Genomic DNA, 15,367 nt, shown 5'->3' with positions numbered 1-15,367 from the left:
GCTACTTCTGGCCTGCAACCAGCAGCTGGTTAACAGCTGTACAGCTTCAGAGGCACACTTAAGACCCAGAAGAGGACCTCACCGCACCCAAAGAAATAAAATGCACATTCCTATTTCCGAATAACGCTTCTTGTGTCTTGCAAATGTACTTGGAACTAATGGACCCAAGTACTTCCTGTTTCTCAGAGCTTACTCCACTCAGTTTGGGCATATTTTTTTTCGTTTCTTTAAGAACTCTCCTCCCCCACCCTCTTTTTCCCATATACCGCTCTATTACCTATCTACCAGACGGTACAATTTAGTCTTTTTTACTGAATGGCTGAAGGGAGAATTAGGGCACAGAATTAAGGGGGGCAGTGTTAAAAATTTATTTGGTGGGGATGGGAACGGATGCACCCACAAAATCCCCAAGCAACCTTACCCCGAGTCCAGTCCTAACTCCTGGGTCCCTTCCCTTGGACAAGGTTCGGGCCACCGCAGGAGAGGAACTGAGGGAAGATGACCGGAGCTTCCGCCCGCAGTCCTCCCTTATCTCTTTGCCCCCTCGGGCTGCATTTTCCCGACCAAAAAAAAAAAAGACCCGGGAGCTGAAGTCGTCCCGGCACTGGGCCTCCAGTAGGCGATGGACCGCCGGCCGCCGGGGGAGCAAGGCGAGCCCGCAGCCCCGCGGCCACTTTGATTGTTACGCGCCTTCAACTTAACAGAGTGCAGCGATCGGGGGGTGCCGCGCGGGGCCTCCGCCCAGCGCCACCTGGGTCCTCGCGCGAGGTGGAGCTGCGGCGGGAAAGCTGAGCCGCCGCCCGCGTTCTTCCGGCCAGCAGCCCGCGGCGGGGGAGGGGCAGCCGCCGCCCGCGTTCTCCCGGCGCCTGCGGCCCGCGGAAGCGCGGCCACAGCTGGGGATCAGCTGCTGCAGGAGGCGGAGAAGCAGAGGGAGGAGCCTGGAGGAGCGGGGGAGAGGGGAGGGAGGGGACCGTCAGGAAGCCGCGAACGCCACCGAGTGTCTGCACACCTCGCTCCGTCTGCCATGGCTGGTTAAAGAACCATCCGGATCGCAGCGCGGGGGGAGGGCTGGGTGGGGGGAGCGCTGCGGCCGCGCGTGAGGCCGAGGGAGGGGCGGCGGCGCGAGCGGCGGCGGCGGTTCCAGGATGAAGAGGAGAGCTGGCCTGGGGGGCAGCATGAGGTCAGTGGTGGGCTTCTTGTCCCAGCGGGGCTTGCATGGGGACCCCCTGCTCACTCAGGACTTTCAGCGGAGACGCCTGCGAGGCTGCAGAAACCTCTACAAGAAGGACCTCCTCGGCCACTTCGGCTGTGTCAATGCCATTGAATTCTCCAACAATGGAGGCCAGTGGCTGGTCTCAGGTAAATCAACCCCCTTCCCCTCCCCGCGCCTCCCGGCCCCTTTCCAATCTCCCCGTTTCGCTCTCCCTCACCACCCTCCTCCTGCCCTCCGTCCCCACCTCTTCCCTCCTAACCCCCCCCTTCTGCGGTGGGAAGGGTTGGTGTCAAATTAAAACCATTGCAAGGGGAGGGAGGGAGGGGAAGGAGAGGATGTCTTTATAAAAAAGACCCAAAATGGTTGACAGATCCTTAATTCTCTTCATCCCAAGTGTAAAGTGATCTCTCCTGCCGAGTGCCCCGAAAGTGTGGGTTGGGAGGGGGGCGAGGTTACCGCTTGACAAAGTTTGATGGGAAACTCTTCCTCGGCGTACTTGAAAAGGTGTGGGGGCATTTTGGGGATTGGAGGGGGAGGAGGCCGAGGCGCGCCCGAGGCTAGGCGGAGCTCGAGCCCTCCTCGCCGGTGTCCTGGGGGTAGGGGCCTTGGGGCAGGGCGGTGACAGGGCTGGCCGCCGGAGGGGTTGGGGGCTGGCTGGCTGAGGAGAGGGGAAGTGACTGGCGGTGGGTCGCAGTTGGCCGCCCCCCTCGGCGCCCTTACGGGCCCAGCTCCATTTCCTTTCGTCATGTTTTTATTATGGTTTCGGGAGTGTCCAGGGCTCTGGAGGTGAAAAGGCGCCGGCCTGAACTTGAATGCGCAACTTGTGAGGCAGTGGGTGGCGACTAGGCGACCCCTGGAGACTTGTTGGCGGGAGCCCCGCGCCCGCAAACCCCTCCCCGCTGCTGCCGTTGCAGGTGGTCTCCGCTCCTCCTCCCTCCCGCCCTATTGGGCTGGGTTGCTCCCGGCTCCGCCGCCGGTGTGGGGAAAGTGGCGAAATCGAGGCCGGGGCTCCGGCCGGGAGATGTAGGCCTCGCTCTCCCGGGGCTCCTAGCGACAGGCAGCTGAATCGATAGCCTATTGCTCCCGGGGAGGCCCAGGCCGGGCCAGCCGCGGCGACAGCTGCCCCGGGGGAGGTGCTCCTGGGGCTCGAGGGGGCGCTCGCCGCCGCCCTCCTCCTCCCGAGTCTCGCGGACCCAAGGCGGGCGAGTAGGGATGGAGGTACGCTGGGGGCGGCTCCCCGAAATTCAGCCAAACGGAGGAGGGCGAATACGAGTGATCGATCTAGTGTTCCCGCTAGCCTTCTGCCCTCCTCGTCCCTTTTCCTATATTGAGAGGAGTAGGGAGTCCAGCGCTGGACGTGGCGCTTCCCTTCACCCAGGCTGGTCCCCGAATGATTTTGTAATTTACGTCAGTGGGCAGCTCGCCAGAAACTTCTGGGATCATGGCTAAGCATCGGCCTTTCTTCGTGATTATCAGTCGAGGTGACACGGAGTATGCAGTCCAATTTGGGGATAGCAGAGATGAGACATGTGTGATCATTTCATGGTGAACATTCTGGGTTTCTCCAGAACTGACTTGACTTTTCATCCCAGATCGTTCTCTCTTGGACTAGGTAGATTTTGGCCCTAGATAATCCCCGGAAGAAACCTGATCATCCACTTCAAGGCATACCCCAAACAAAAGCTTTCTTGCCCCACCGGGCCAAAAATTCCGAAGGCAAAATGGGGGAAGGTCTCTAAAACCTCCCAGTTCCTCCCTCTTCAACTGCTGCTTCTGTATTCATAATAATCCTGCCTCCTTTCCAGACTAATGTAGTCCAGCAGATGCTCCCAGACACAAGTAAACTCACCCTAGTGGTTAGGGACTGGGGGCGGGGTGGGGGGAGCTCATTTATAGACTGAACTAATCATTTCAATTAAATCATAATTATAGTCTTACATTGCCCAATTTAACACACTTTTTAAATATAACAGGTTTATTCAGATATTATTCACATGTCATACAATTTACCCATTTAAAGTTAACATTTTCTAAAAAGTTGCCTCCGTTCTCGACCGGTTATAGTGATCCTTGTTCAGGAACTCCCTCCGTGTCTTAAATGAACTCTGCATTCTCTAGTCTTGACCAGTTCATTTACTTATCTTAGTTTTAGTCTGTGAAAGCTGAGGTCCTTTCCGCAGGGCAGGCTCTAACAAGCCTGGTTCTAGGCATTTGTTTCCTTCCTTTTCTAGGTCTGACTTGCCCATTTCCAGCAGTATTTTCTGGATTCCAGCCTTCTTTGCCCCTATTCCTCCTCCTTCCCCTCATACTTCCTGTAGCTCAGTTCTTCCTGTTTCGTTTTTATCTACTGCTACCCTGTTTTTAGTCCTTCCAGCTGGCTTTTCCACCCACCCCTCCAGTTTAGCTCAGATAGACTTGGGTTTTCTTATTTGTTCCCAGAACATAGAATTTTGCTGAAAATCCTCTTTAGCTATTCAAATCCCATTGACTACAACTTGGGCTAACAGAATGTTCCTCCTGTTTGCTTCAGATAAGGAAGCCCCCTCTAGGAATAAGAAACACAGCTTAACTTGTTAATGCTAATTAAATTTTGTTCTGGGGAGTCTTTCTACAATCTTTCCGTATTTAAAACTATTTATAGAGTCATGTTTACATTTTATCTGTCATTGTTCTTTAGTAGTTAACACCTGAGGGGAAAGGCACATAGTATTTTGAGGTTAATGCTGTCTATCCCTAATGCTCCACAGTAAGGTGGTGGGTGGCCAGATTTCTAGGATGGTAATGAGATTACTTCTATGCATTTTGTTCTTTTATCTTGTCTGGATTGGTTAAAGTCCTCAGAAAGTGGTGGTTATAATGACTGTTCATAGTTTGCTCATTCTCATTTCCTAACTGCTCAGGCTCCTATTTCTTCTGACACATACTACTTGACAGAATTAAATTAGACCTAGGGCAAAAATAATATGTGCATGATTCCTGTGGCTTTATAAAACGCTATTTGTTAAGGCTACGTCATTGCTTTTTTTTGTTCGAACAGCTAGCTCTTTCCAGGGCACAGTGAAGCCCGCAGATACTAAGAGTAAACCAGAGAAAATCAGGAGGGAGAAAAGGTGATCAGCTAAGTGAGATTGTGACAGCAACAAGTGGCAGGATGGTTTTTTCACCTTTTAAAGCATTAAAATATTTTAACCTAAATAGTAACTTTCTTTGCTGTTGATCAGAAAAGGACATAACTGTAATAGCATGTAAGGCAGTGTGGCATAGCATACACATGGTAAAAATCACTGCCGTGTCATTTAACGTGTGACCTTAGGCAAGTTGCTGAGCCTCTCTGAGTCTATTTCTTGAACTGTGCCATGGGAATATCAGCACTTACTGAAGGGCTGGTGTGAGAACTACATTAGGCAAAGTTTAGGTTGGGAGTTAAACAGAATGCCAGGCCTCTCAGAGAAAATGCTGGGTTTGTTTTCTTTCCCTTTATAACTCGTGGTGTCATTATTAGATGACACTTCTTACAGTATCAGTAATGAGCCTGTGCAAACAGGGCAGACAGGATAGTTTCATGACCTTTTGATGTGGAATGAGGAGGCACAGTGTGGTGTGGAAGGAGCCTGGGATTTGGTGCCACGTGATAGGGGTTGGAGGCTCGACCAGTCACAAGTAGTCTGAAGGTAAATCTCTTCATTCCTCATCTGTAAAATGGGGATAACAAATTGCTCTCACTACGTAACAGGGTAGTAGTAGTATTCGGTGAAATGTTATATGTAAAGGTACTACATGGGTTTGAGTGAACATTAGTTTTTATAAGGAACAGTTTGTGCTTGATGCTTGCAGCCTCTTCTTAAAATATTTATGCGTTAGTTTTTTTGAGGGACGAAGAGCAATATATGTTGAAGTTCTAGTTGCAAGAGATCCCAATAACATCACGGATGTTATGTTAGTACATATCTAGGGGATATCCTGGGTTTACCTTTTAAGTTTTTGGTTGCATCTAGTACTTTCCATTGCCTTCATTTGCTCCTCTTATGTTTCTTCTTTTCCCTAGAATGGAGTCCTTTATATGTTTGCTACACTTGTCTTTTCTCTTTGGGAAGAAAATGAACATCTTGGGATCTGATTGAGAGACGAGTCAGAATGCTCTGTGTGTATCTGACTTGGATTATAACTCTGCCTTCTATTTATAACTGGGATGACTATTTAGTTTGATTGCTATTTCACGTGAGTCTCTGTATTGATCGTTCTAAGTATCCACAGCTATATAGAGAGATTAAGCGCTTGAACCCTGGAGTCAGGCACTGGGGGGGGGGGGGGGGGGGGGGAATGTGAACATCAGCTTAACTGCTTGCTAACTAGGTTACCTTTGATAAGTCACTTAACCTCTGTTTCCTCATCCATGTAATAAGGACAGCAATACCTCACAGGGTTGTTACCTCACAGTCCTCTGTGCATGCAGTATCTCATTTCATTCACAGAGGACTGAATGAAATATTTGTAAAGTTCTTAGCACTAGGGCCTCACCTATGCTGTTGCTCTGGTTGCTACTGCTGTTGCAAATGTTATTATTGTTGTTGAACTTGAAACTCACAAAAAGCTTTTAGGACAGTTATTTTCAACTGGTGCACAGCAAGAATTTTTAAAGCATGTAGTACTTGACTGGTTAATCAGGAGCACTGACCTTTTCCCCTTGGATTGTCAAATTAAAAAAAAAGACAACATCCAACACAGCAATAGCCATCTTGTGTAAATGAATCAAAATTATACGTTAACAAAAGATGTTATTTATTTATTTATTTTTAGAGAGAGGGAAAGGGAGGGAGAAAAAGAGGGAGAGAAACTTCAACTGGTTGCTTCTTGAATGCACCCTGACCAGGACAAAACCTGCAACCTCTGCTCATACTCTGACCAGGAATCGAACCAAGTGACCTTTTACTTTGCGGAGCGATGCCCAACCAACTGAGCTGCATAGATCAGGGCAAAATTACACCTATTTCTTTATTTGTCAGATTGGCAAAAAATACACTTTTTATTGTGCCACAGAATTTTAGTAATTAGTTTGTTTGCCATGGCATGAAAAAGGTTGAAAATTGCTGTTTTAGGAAATTGACACCATTAACATCTAACATTTCTTGTGTGTGACAGAGTACAATGTGAAAAATTAAGAAAGATCTCAATGAAGTGAACTGTTAAAAATGCTTTGTGAATAAGCTCAATCCCAGTATAGTTATCAAATCATATCTTTAAGCATCAAATAACAGCTATGATAATAACTATATGCTTAATTTGAGCCCATTAATTAATGATCTTTTCCTGTTGCCCAATCATTAGTTATATTACATTTTATATTATAGAATCATTTTTTTGTAAATGAATTTATGCAAGAGCATACTATCTATAGGTAAAGTGTTTGGCTTTAGCCAGTTAAAGTTTGATTTTATTAAACTTCTCATGAGTTTAATTAGAATGAATTTCTTGGTCCAGTGGTGAGTTTGTAGGGAGGAATATGGCTCTTGGTCGGACAGATTTCTGACTTTGAAAAGCTGTCTTAGTACTTAACACTTTGACAAGGTGATTAGGGAATCAATTCTCAAATCTTCTGTTTTGAAGGTTTCAAATTTCATTCTTTGGTCTATTTATTGGTTCAACAAATAGTTTTTGAGTTATACTATTTATAAGACAAGAGCTATGAGAAGAACAGAGATGAATCAGGTAAAAATCATGCTTGCAATAAGCTAGCATTTAGGAGCATTTACTTCTCATTTGTAACAGCACCTGACCCTTTTTAATTTTCCCCCTCTGCTTTATGATGCTTCAACAGATATTTTATCTTCCCCTGGCTTATGGTACTTAACATAGCAAAAATCCTCTTGCTTGTGAGCTTTAGTCGGAAAGAAACAAGGCTCATAGAGATGGCCTTGGAGAACATTGCTGTGATAAATTATAGAAATCATGTGATAAGGATAAGGTAACATGGATATTTATAGATACACATTATTTTTCCCACTTGTTCTTCAGTCAGCTAAGTGGCATCTATCAAAGATTGGCAAATTTAGAATTCTGCCTCGGTTTGTCACTTCCACTTAACAATAACCTAGTGAGGTTTAACTGATGACCACCAATCTCATTAGACATTATTAGCACATCAAAAAGTTGTCTTTATGGCCTGTATTGTTCAAGGAATCATCACTGACTTGACTTAGACCAAATCATTTTTGATTATTAAGAGTTCCTGAAAGCGGCAGCCCTCAGTCACCACATTGAAAAGAGGTGTCAGCCATGTGCAGGTGTGTGCTCATTCACTGGTAACTGATAGATTTGGGTTGTCAGATACAGCTGGAATTGTTCAGATGAGGGAAACTTTTTTGCCCAGTAAATCTTGAGACACTAATGGATACTGCTTTCCGAATCCTGAGTTGAGAAGTGGATGCATTTATTTTCTTACGTATTGAGCACTTCCGTTGCTAATGAAGTGTTTAATTTTCATCTTTTTTTTTCTTTTTCGTGCTTTCAAGAAAGAAGTAATTGCTTTTCTCATTGTTTTAGTCTGGATTTATATACTCAAGGGTTGGAATTAAAGCCTTTTTGAGTTAAAGGTACTAAAATCCTAATTCAAATGGGAATTAAGGAATCAATTCTGTTTTCAATTTTGGTGCCCTACATTATATTGTTTCTTATAATTAAAGGACTGAATATTAATCTTTTAGGAGTTACCCTTAGATTATTGTGAGAATATGAAGTTACATATATGGGTTTTTTTGAAGTTACAGTTCTTATCTACTTAATTCTCTGTCCTTTAAAAATTTTGATTTTAAGTTATAAGGGTTAGGTTACTACTTGCCAGAGTTTGGGTATGTAAGCTGATTTTAGGTGATCCTTGAATGAATATTTAAATTTCAATAGTTAATACATTTAGCCCTGGCCAGGTGGCTGAGTAGTGTGGACCATCATCCCATACACCAGCAGGTTGTGGGTTCAATCCCTGGTCAGGGTACATAGGCTACGTTGCAGGTTCTGTTGCAGGTTCCATCCCCAGAAGGAGCAAGTATGGGAGACAACTCACCAATCAATATTTCTCATGGTGATGTTTCTTTCTCCTGCTTCCTCTCTCTTTCTAAAATCAAACATTCTCGAATGAGGATTAAAAAAATAGTACATTTATTTTTACCTATTAGAAAAGTTAATTAGCATGTATAAAATATTATTTTTAATAACTTTATTGCTTAAGGTGTGGTTAAACTTTTCAAAATTAATTTAAAGAAAAATAGTGGTGTATATGTTATGCAGTTAAAACAAAAATCAAAAGATGATCAAGATTGGCTGAAGCTTGGGAAATATTGCATTAGGTGACCTTTTCTATATCTTCTTTTCTTCCTCATTGAGTCAGAGGGAAGGAAAGGTCTTCATGTCATGGAAAAGGAATGGAGCAATGGAAAAGTGACTTGCCCAGAGTCGCCCAGTTAGCCTTTGACAGTCATGACCCTCTCGCTCATTGCTCCCAGGCAGGGGCTGTTCCTTTTCTTTCTTTCTTTCTTAACACTCCCCGCCCTCCCCCCCCCCCCCGCCCCCCACCCCACAATTATAAGGGAAAGCTTATCTAGAAAGTTACTGAGGTGGAAGAAGGGCGCTTGGCCTGGAGGGAAGGGGGGAAGTAAAGGCACAGTAGTGCTTAGGAGAGGGAGAGCTCCTAGGGGGTGGGGCCTGCTTCTAAGTTGCCTTTTTGTATGTTTCTTTCCCTTTTTCTTTTCTTATAGGGCAGGCCAGTTTTTCTGGATCCTTTTAAAAGAATTAAAAGGTGAATGCTAGCAATTTTTCAGCACGTATACAACTCTGGTTGCTTCTCTTAGATGATAAATTGTATTTCTGTGTTTTGCTGTAAAGTTAACTTGTCCCACACAAGTATCATGTTTATTTATTCATTAAAATATTTAATGTGAACTTACGTGTGTTTCTTTAATTTTAATAACTATAATAATTATTGTTTTAACATGTATTTAGCATGTAATTGTAATGTGTACCAGCCCTCCTACTAAAGCACTTTATATGTCTTATTTGCCACTTGGAAAATGGTCAGTATAATCTGTAGTCTAAAAAAACAAGGGGACTCGAAGATTTTGTATTAGCTGTCATAACTAAGCGCTGAAGAATCAAGAAAGGACATTGATAAATGACTGCTGAGGGTTCTGTAATATAGAGAACAGGTAGGACATTCATCGGAAAAATGGATATCACTATATATATATGTTTAACATTTCTGGTTAAAATGAAGTGAAATATAATTCTAGGGCTGAAAAAAAGATTTTTATTACCTTGGTCTTTGTGGAAAATTTTATTCCAGTAGGTGCTTCCTAAGCTTTTGTTCTTTTTGGCTTTAAACTTACTGGTCACCACTGCCAGCATTATAAAAGCTTCCTAAAACTAAACTCTCGTTTTCTCACATCCCTTGCTGATCCCTCAAACATCTCCAGTGCTCCCCAGTGTCTACCAAATTAAGTAGGATGCCTCACTTGATGTTCAGTTGAGACATTGCTGTTTGTAAAGTAAATGTTTAATAATAAAAACAGCTAATGTTTGATCACATTCTTTATCAAATATTTTTTGGGGGCATTTTTTTATGTTAGGCATGTTTATGTGAATGATCACATCTCATACTTAAAAGAATCTTGCCTAAGGTAGGGATAGTACTATTATTCTTACTTTACATATGAAGAAACTGAGGCTGAGAGTAGTTAACTTGTGGGAGCTCCTGTAGTTTGTGGTGGAGCTGGATTTGCGGCCTGGGTCTGCGTGAGCTCCAAGACATGCTGCTATCTGCTCTGAAATTTTTAGAATGTTATGTGCATTTTAAAAGGATTTGACTCTTTTCCTACATTCTTGTCTCTTAATGCTGTCACTTGGATCCTTTGCTAACTGCTTTCCCCCTTCGTGTGTAAACAGGAATGGGGGTGGTGCTGAGGGGGTGGACGTGCTGGCTTGGAGCCAGCAAGCACTGTTCCAGTCACAGCTGCCGTATGCACCCCTCAGGCAGATTTCTCCTGGTGCTAGAAATGACTTCACCTGGGTTTTGGTCTTGGCAGTTGTCTAAAGTCTACTTTTTACATTTTGTGTGTTCCACACTTACGTAAATCATGTGATGAACCTCACATTGTGTTAAAGTCACGTACTTGAGGCTAATTAAGAGTAAGTGTACTCTGGCCTTGGCTAGTGAGGCTCTGTGGACTGAGCACTGGCCTGTGAACCAAAGGGTCGCTGGTTCAATCCCCAGTCAGGGCACATGTCTGGGTTGCAGGCCAGGTCCCCAGTAGAGGGCAAGCAAGAGGTAACTACACATAGATGTTTCCCTCTCTTTCTCCTTCCCTTCCCCTCTCTAAAAATAACTAAAAATCTTTAAAAAACCAAAAAACTAAGTATACTCTGATTACTAGGTTGGTTCCTCTTCTCCATTAACCCAACTAAAAGTACAAACAATATATATGTATTTACTGAGCCTGTAATTTGAGTTAGATATCTGCTGGTTGAGTGCATTTGGCTGAATTTCAACCGACAAATATGTATCTTTCCTCATAATTATCCATGGGGAGAAAATATGCCTGAGGCACAGATGAATAATGTGGTTCAAAATAAAGTGCTTTTTAGAAGAAGGTTTAAACAACCTAGCGTGAGATTATTTGCCCAGGGCGCACTCACTTGGAAAGTTATTTGGAATCACTTTTCCACAGACACAGTGTCATAATAGGAGGTATAACTCCTAGATCGGACGATAAGCCTGTTTAATCCTTAATGACCTGGAAGTGTAGTGTTCTCTCCAGTAAAATTTACTTCTGTCACTGGCAACTTCATTCTTCTGTGAAAAAGAAGGCATTTTATTTCTAAGGTTGTTCACTGATTGAGTAAATAAGGAGGGTTGCTCTGTGGATTCTGCTTTTAGGTTCCCCTCGCTTTTCACAACAATTTTCCTGAGGGATTTAGGGAAAGACATGACAATGGTCTTTTGTCGCTGTAGTTACTGCTGTTTCCACACCTGCATATTCACACTTTCCTTGCTGCCTTCTTCACTCCTTGCACTCTGCAGTGTTGAATACCGAGATTCTATCATGTACCTCTCAGGATTCAGAGTTGATACGCCTCGGAGATCAAGTCTGTGTGTTCTGAGTGTCATTTTCCTGTTCGGGCCATTTCTAAAATGGAAGTGATGTTCCAGGGCTGGGGCATGTGGGAATCAACAAGAAAATGGCATTTCAGGACATCGATAAGTTTAAATAGATCCAAATAGCAGAGATGATGGCGGTGGAAAGGCAGATTCCCATCTTCCCTTTTGCCTCTGTGCTGGGCCTCCTGCAGGTTGATAAGGTGAGGTAAGATTACTTTATATGGTTGATAAGGTAACTCTGTAGGTCCCCTGCCTGCCTCGCTGCCTGCTGGGATCCTTCATAACTAAGGTGACCATATATCCTGGTTCACTTGAGACCGTCCCAATTTCTCCATTGTCTTGGTGTAATTACTAGTGCTTCTTCCATTCTTACAAAGGCCCTAGCTTGGATGATAAGTTACACGGCCACTTACTCATAATATCCCAGCTGTCTGGTACTCAGGAAAATCCAAAGCTTTAGTCTCTTAACTCCTCCCATTCACCATTGAATGCCTCTGGTGGAAAATTCTGCAAGCCTCCTTTTCTCTCCACGTCCTGTCTTTCAGCTGCCACTTTTTTTTTTTTTCCCCTGGTGCAGGAGCCCTGCTAATCTTCCATATCATTCCAGTTTTAATGTATGTGCTGCTGAAGCAAGCACTTTCAGCTGCCACTTTTAAGGTACTGGACTGAGCCCGAGAGACTGTAAGGTCTGTTAGTCCCACTCCTTGTCTTATTAGAAGGTGTGTGTGGGGGGAACTATTAAGAAAATGTTTAGTTCAAAAACTAAGTTACCCCTTTTTTTCTGTGTACCTCCTCTTAGAAGTCTTATTCTGTTCATATGTACATTTATTTTTTTTAAGTCTTCTTGTAGGTTGTTAGTTTTCAGAGTTGAATTTGGAGAAAGGTGTTTGAGGAATGATTCTCTTCTGAGTTGGGAATTTTTTTCCCTGAAGAATTTTTACTCAAAGTAGATACGCTGTTGATATTAAAACCACACTACAGGCTTAGTATTGCGCATCTGCTCAGCACTTTAGTCTGCAGTAAAATTTGGCCTCCTCCGGTGAGTAGACTGGCCCTGAGAAGGGTTTTCAGGAATTGTAGTTTTTCAGGTATATAGCCAGTTGGCTCTAGAACGTCTCTCACGTCGTGGAATGTCATCACTAAAGAAGTTTAAGCCCTGACTACTGTGGCTCAGTTGTTTGGGCATTGTCCTACAAAGTGGAAGGTCGCAGGTTTGATTCCCAGTCAGCAGGCATAGGAGAGGCAACTGATGGATGTTTCTCTCTCACATCGAAGTTTCTCTCCCAGAGTTTCCCCCTCCCTTCCCTTCTCTCTAAAAATAAATAATTAAATCTTTTTAAAAGACGTTTAAGAAATCTAGGTTAGTCCTGATTTCACCATTCTCACTTGTGATCTTATACTACTGATGTTCTTTCTCTGTAGAATCATAGAATTCTGTTGCTAGAAAGGCCTAGTGATGAAAAGGAGCAAAGAGTAAAGTGATTTGCCCAGTAGCTCACTACTAGTTAAGTAGTACAGTCAGGGTTAAATTGTGGGTCTTCTGATCTGGTCCCTCAGTAGGGAAAGTTAAGAGGTTTTGCATTTGTAAGGGACTTACTCAGGTAAAGTGTTAAACTCTTTAGGTGGCTTATTCTGCCAGTACATTTGATAGGAGGTTTCATTGTCCTTGAACATAGTTGTTTTTTGTTAAATTTATTTATTCATTTTAGAGAGAGAGAAACACGATTTGTCGTTGCACTTATTTATGCATTCATTGGTTGCTTCTTGTACGGGCCCTGACTGGAGATTGAACCCACAACCTTGGCAGATCTGAACAACCCTGCTCTAACCAACTGAGTAGCCCAGCCAGGGCAAAATGGTTGTTTTGGGTAAGTTGGTGGTGTCCCATTATTTTACAGATGAGTAAGTAGAGATTTTCCAGGGTAGAGGCAGGCAGGACTGTCATTCTGGCCAGGTCTCCAGTTTTAATTCTTAGCCTGCCTGTACTTCCTGACTTCGGAAAGTCTGTTTCCTTCCAAGAACATTACTCAGGAGGAGGAGGAATGTTTTGCAAATCCAGATGCCTGTCAGATCTTGTTACACAACTTCCCTCATTCTGAATTTCCATTCAAGTCTTGTATTTAAATTCCAGTCGTATCTTTTTTTAAAATCCTCGCGGATATGTTTTATTATTGATTTTAGAGAGAGAGGAAACGAGTAAGAGAGAAGGGAAGAGAAAGAGAGAAACATCTCTGTGAGAGAGAAACAGGGATTAGTTGCCCCCCGTACCCGTACCCACCTGACCGGGGACTGAACCCACATCCTAGCTGTGTGCCCTAACTGGGGTTCAAACTCACAACTTTTTGGTATACAGGATGACACTCCAATGAGCTGAGCCACCCGGACAGGGCTCCAGTTGTACCTTTTGTGTTAGTCCTTAAGGCCAAGTGACTAAGTGGAGCCTCTGAGATTGTAATGTTTCTTTTGTTATAGATGCTGTAATGATGTTTGATGGCCAAGTGCACATTGCATTTTTTGCCGGAGATGCCTGAGGCATGTGTTTTGCCTTAGACATATGAGCAAGAAAAAACCAAAGTTTACATGTTTGGCAACCAGCTTCAAGCAGCCTTGATTTCGTTTCAGAGTTGACATCTCTGTTTATACCTGCTTGGGGGTGGGTATTGTGTGCCTTCCTAGAAGGACTAAAAAAGCATTGGGGCCTGCATTGGTTCAATCTTTTTAGGATTGACCAAGAAGCGACAAGAAGCCTTTATTGTGTTGTCAATGTTCTTTATGCAAGGAATTTTGCAAAAGTCAGACAGGCAGTGTTCTTACTGAAAAAAATCTAAAAAATCATAACCCTCTCAGAATGAATGAAGAGCAGGTGTGATATAACCAGGGGGAGCATATTGTCTGTGCTCCTAGCATAGACAGCTTCAGCTTCTAGCTGTCTATGGCAAGAGAAAAGGGACGGGACAGAGAGACAGTCTGTGGTTAGGAGCATCACCACCTTAATTTCCTCTTGGAAGGTCCTTCTATTGTGGAGTCCGTAAGGGTCTTTTTTTTTTTTTTTTTTTTTGCGGTTGGGGGTGTTTTTTGATACTCCTCTAGCCTTATTTAAGAAGCTTTTGTTCTTTGACATTTCATTTCACTAATTCCATACTTTACTGTTGAGAATTTCCTGTTGAATCATACAAGTCATTAGAATTTGGCACTTACAAGACAGGCTTTCCACTTATTTATAAGTTTTAAAAATATCATGTATTAATTATAGGAAATTTTGGGGAAAAGATATTTAAAGAAAGTAAGAAGTATTCCACCTACTCAGGATGACCATTTTTGACACATGGACATGGGACATATTTTAGCCTTTTTTATATGCATATGTACATATTTTAAAAATAAAATTGACATTAGGCCATCTCTGCTGTTTTGTAACTTTTCTCTTACATAATATTAACATTTTCATAGGTCATTGCATATTCTTGAAAAGCAGGGCTTTTCAACCTCAACAGTACTTACATTTTGGGCTGGATAACCCCTTGTTACAGGGGGCTGTCCTACACATTGTAGGATGTTTAGCACTATCCCTGGCTTGTAACCAGTATATGCCAGTAGCATCTGCTTGGCTGTGACAGCCAGAAATTGGACATTGCCAAATTCTCCTGGGGGACAGAATCACTCTGGTCACTCTGGTTGAGAACTTCTGTTCCAAAGCAAAACTTCTCAAACTCTAGCCTTAGCGCCTCTTTACATTCTTAAAAATCATGGAAGACCTCAAAGAATTCCAGTTTATGTTGGTTATATTTATCTTTTTTTTCTTCCAGGTGATTTTTAAGAGTATGTTTATTAAAGCTGGGGACAGTGAAATAAGAAAGGACCTAGGACACGAGAAGCAACAGGGCAGAGACTTGACAGGCTGCCTTGGCTCCCTGGAAACATTATAGGAAAGAAGTGAGCCCAGGCAGGGCTGCTGTCAGCTCACTGGAGGGTCAGAAATGGGGGCTTCGGGGACTGGTTCAGGGGGTTGT

General features: G+C 43.5%; 1 protein-coding gene across 2 annotated transcripts in view; it reads left to right on the top strand.

The window, feature by feature from the left end:
- Nucleotides 1-997: 997 nt before the first annotated feature.
- DCAF5 (DDB1 and CUL4 associated factor 5) overlaps nt 998-15,367 on the top strand; it is a 101,172-nt gene continuing 86,802 nt past the window's right edge. Inside the window, exon 1 of one of the 2 annotated variants that reach the window (XM_028506520.2) lies at nt 998-1,180. Coding sequence is in view for 1 of the 2 variants with exons in the window: in XM_028506517.2 (XP_028362318.1) it covers nt 1,146-1,359 (214 nt within the window). In the remaining variant the exon portion in view is untranslated. Of the gene's footprint in view, nt 1,360-15,367 lie in introns of both variants that reach the window. The other variant, XM_028506517.2, reaches the window with a different exon arrangement.

This window comes from Phyllostomus discolor, chromosome 1 (assembly GCF_004126475.2).
Source record: "Phyllostomus discolor isolate MPI-MPIP mPhyDis1 chromosome 1, mPhyDis1.pri.v3, whole genome shotgun sequence".
In the NCBI taxonomy this organism is placed as follows: domain Eukaryota; kingdom Metazoa; phylum Chordata; class Mammalia; order Chiroptera; family Phyllostomidae; genus Phyllostomus; species Phyllostomus discolor.
The sequence above is the reverse complement of the archived record's forward strand: the minus strand, read 5'-3'. Positions and strand labels throughout refer to the sequence as shown.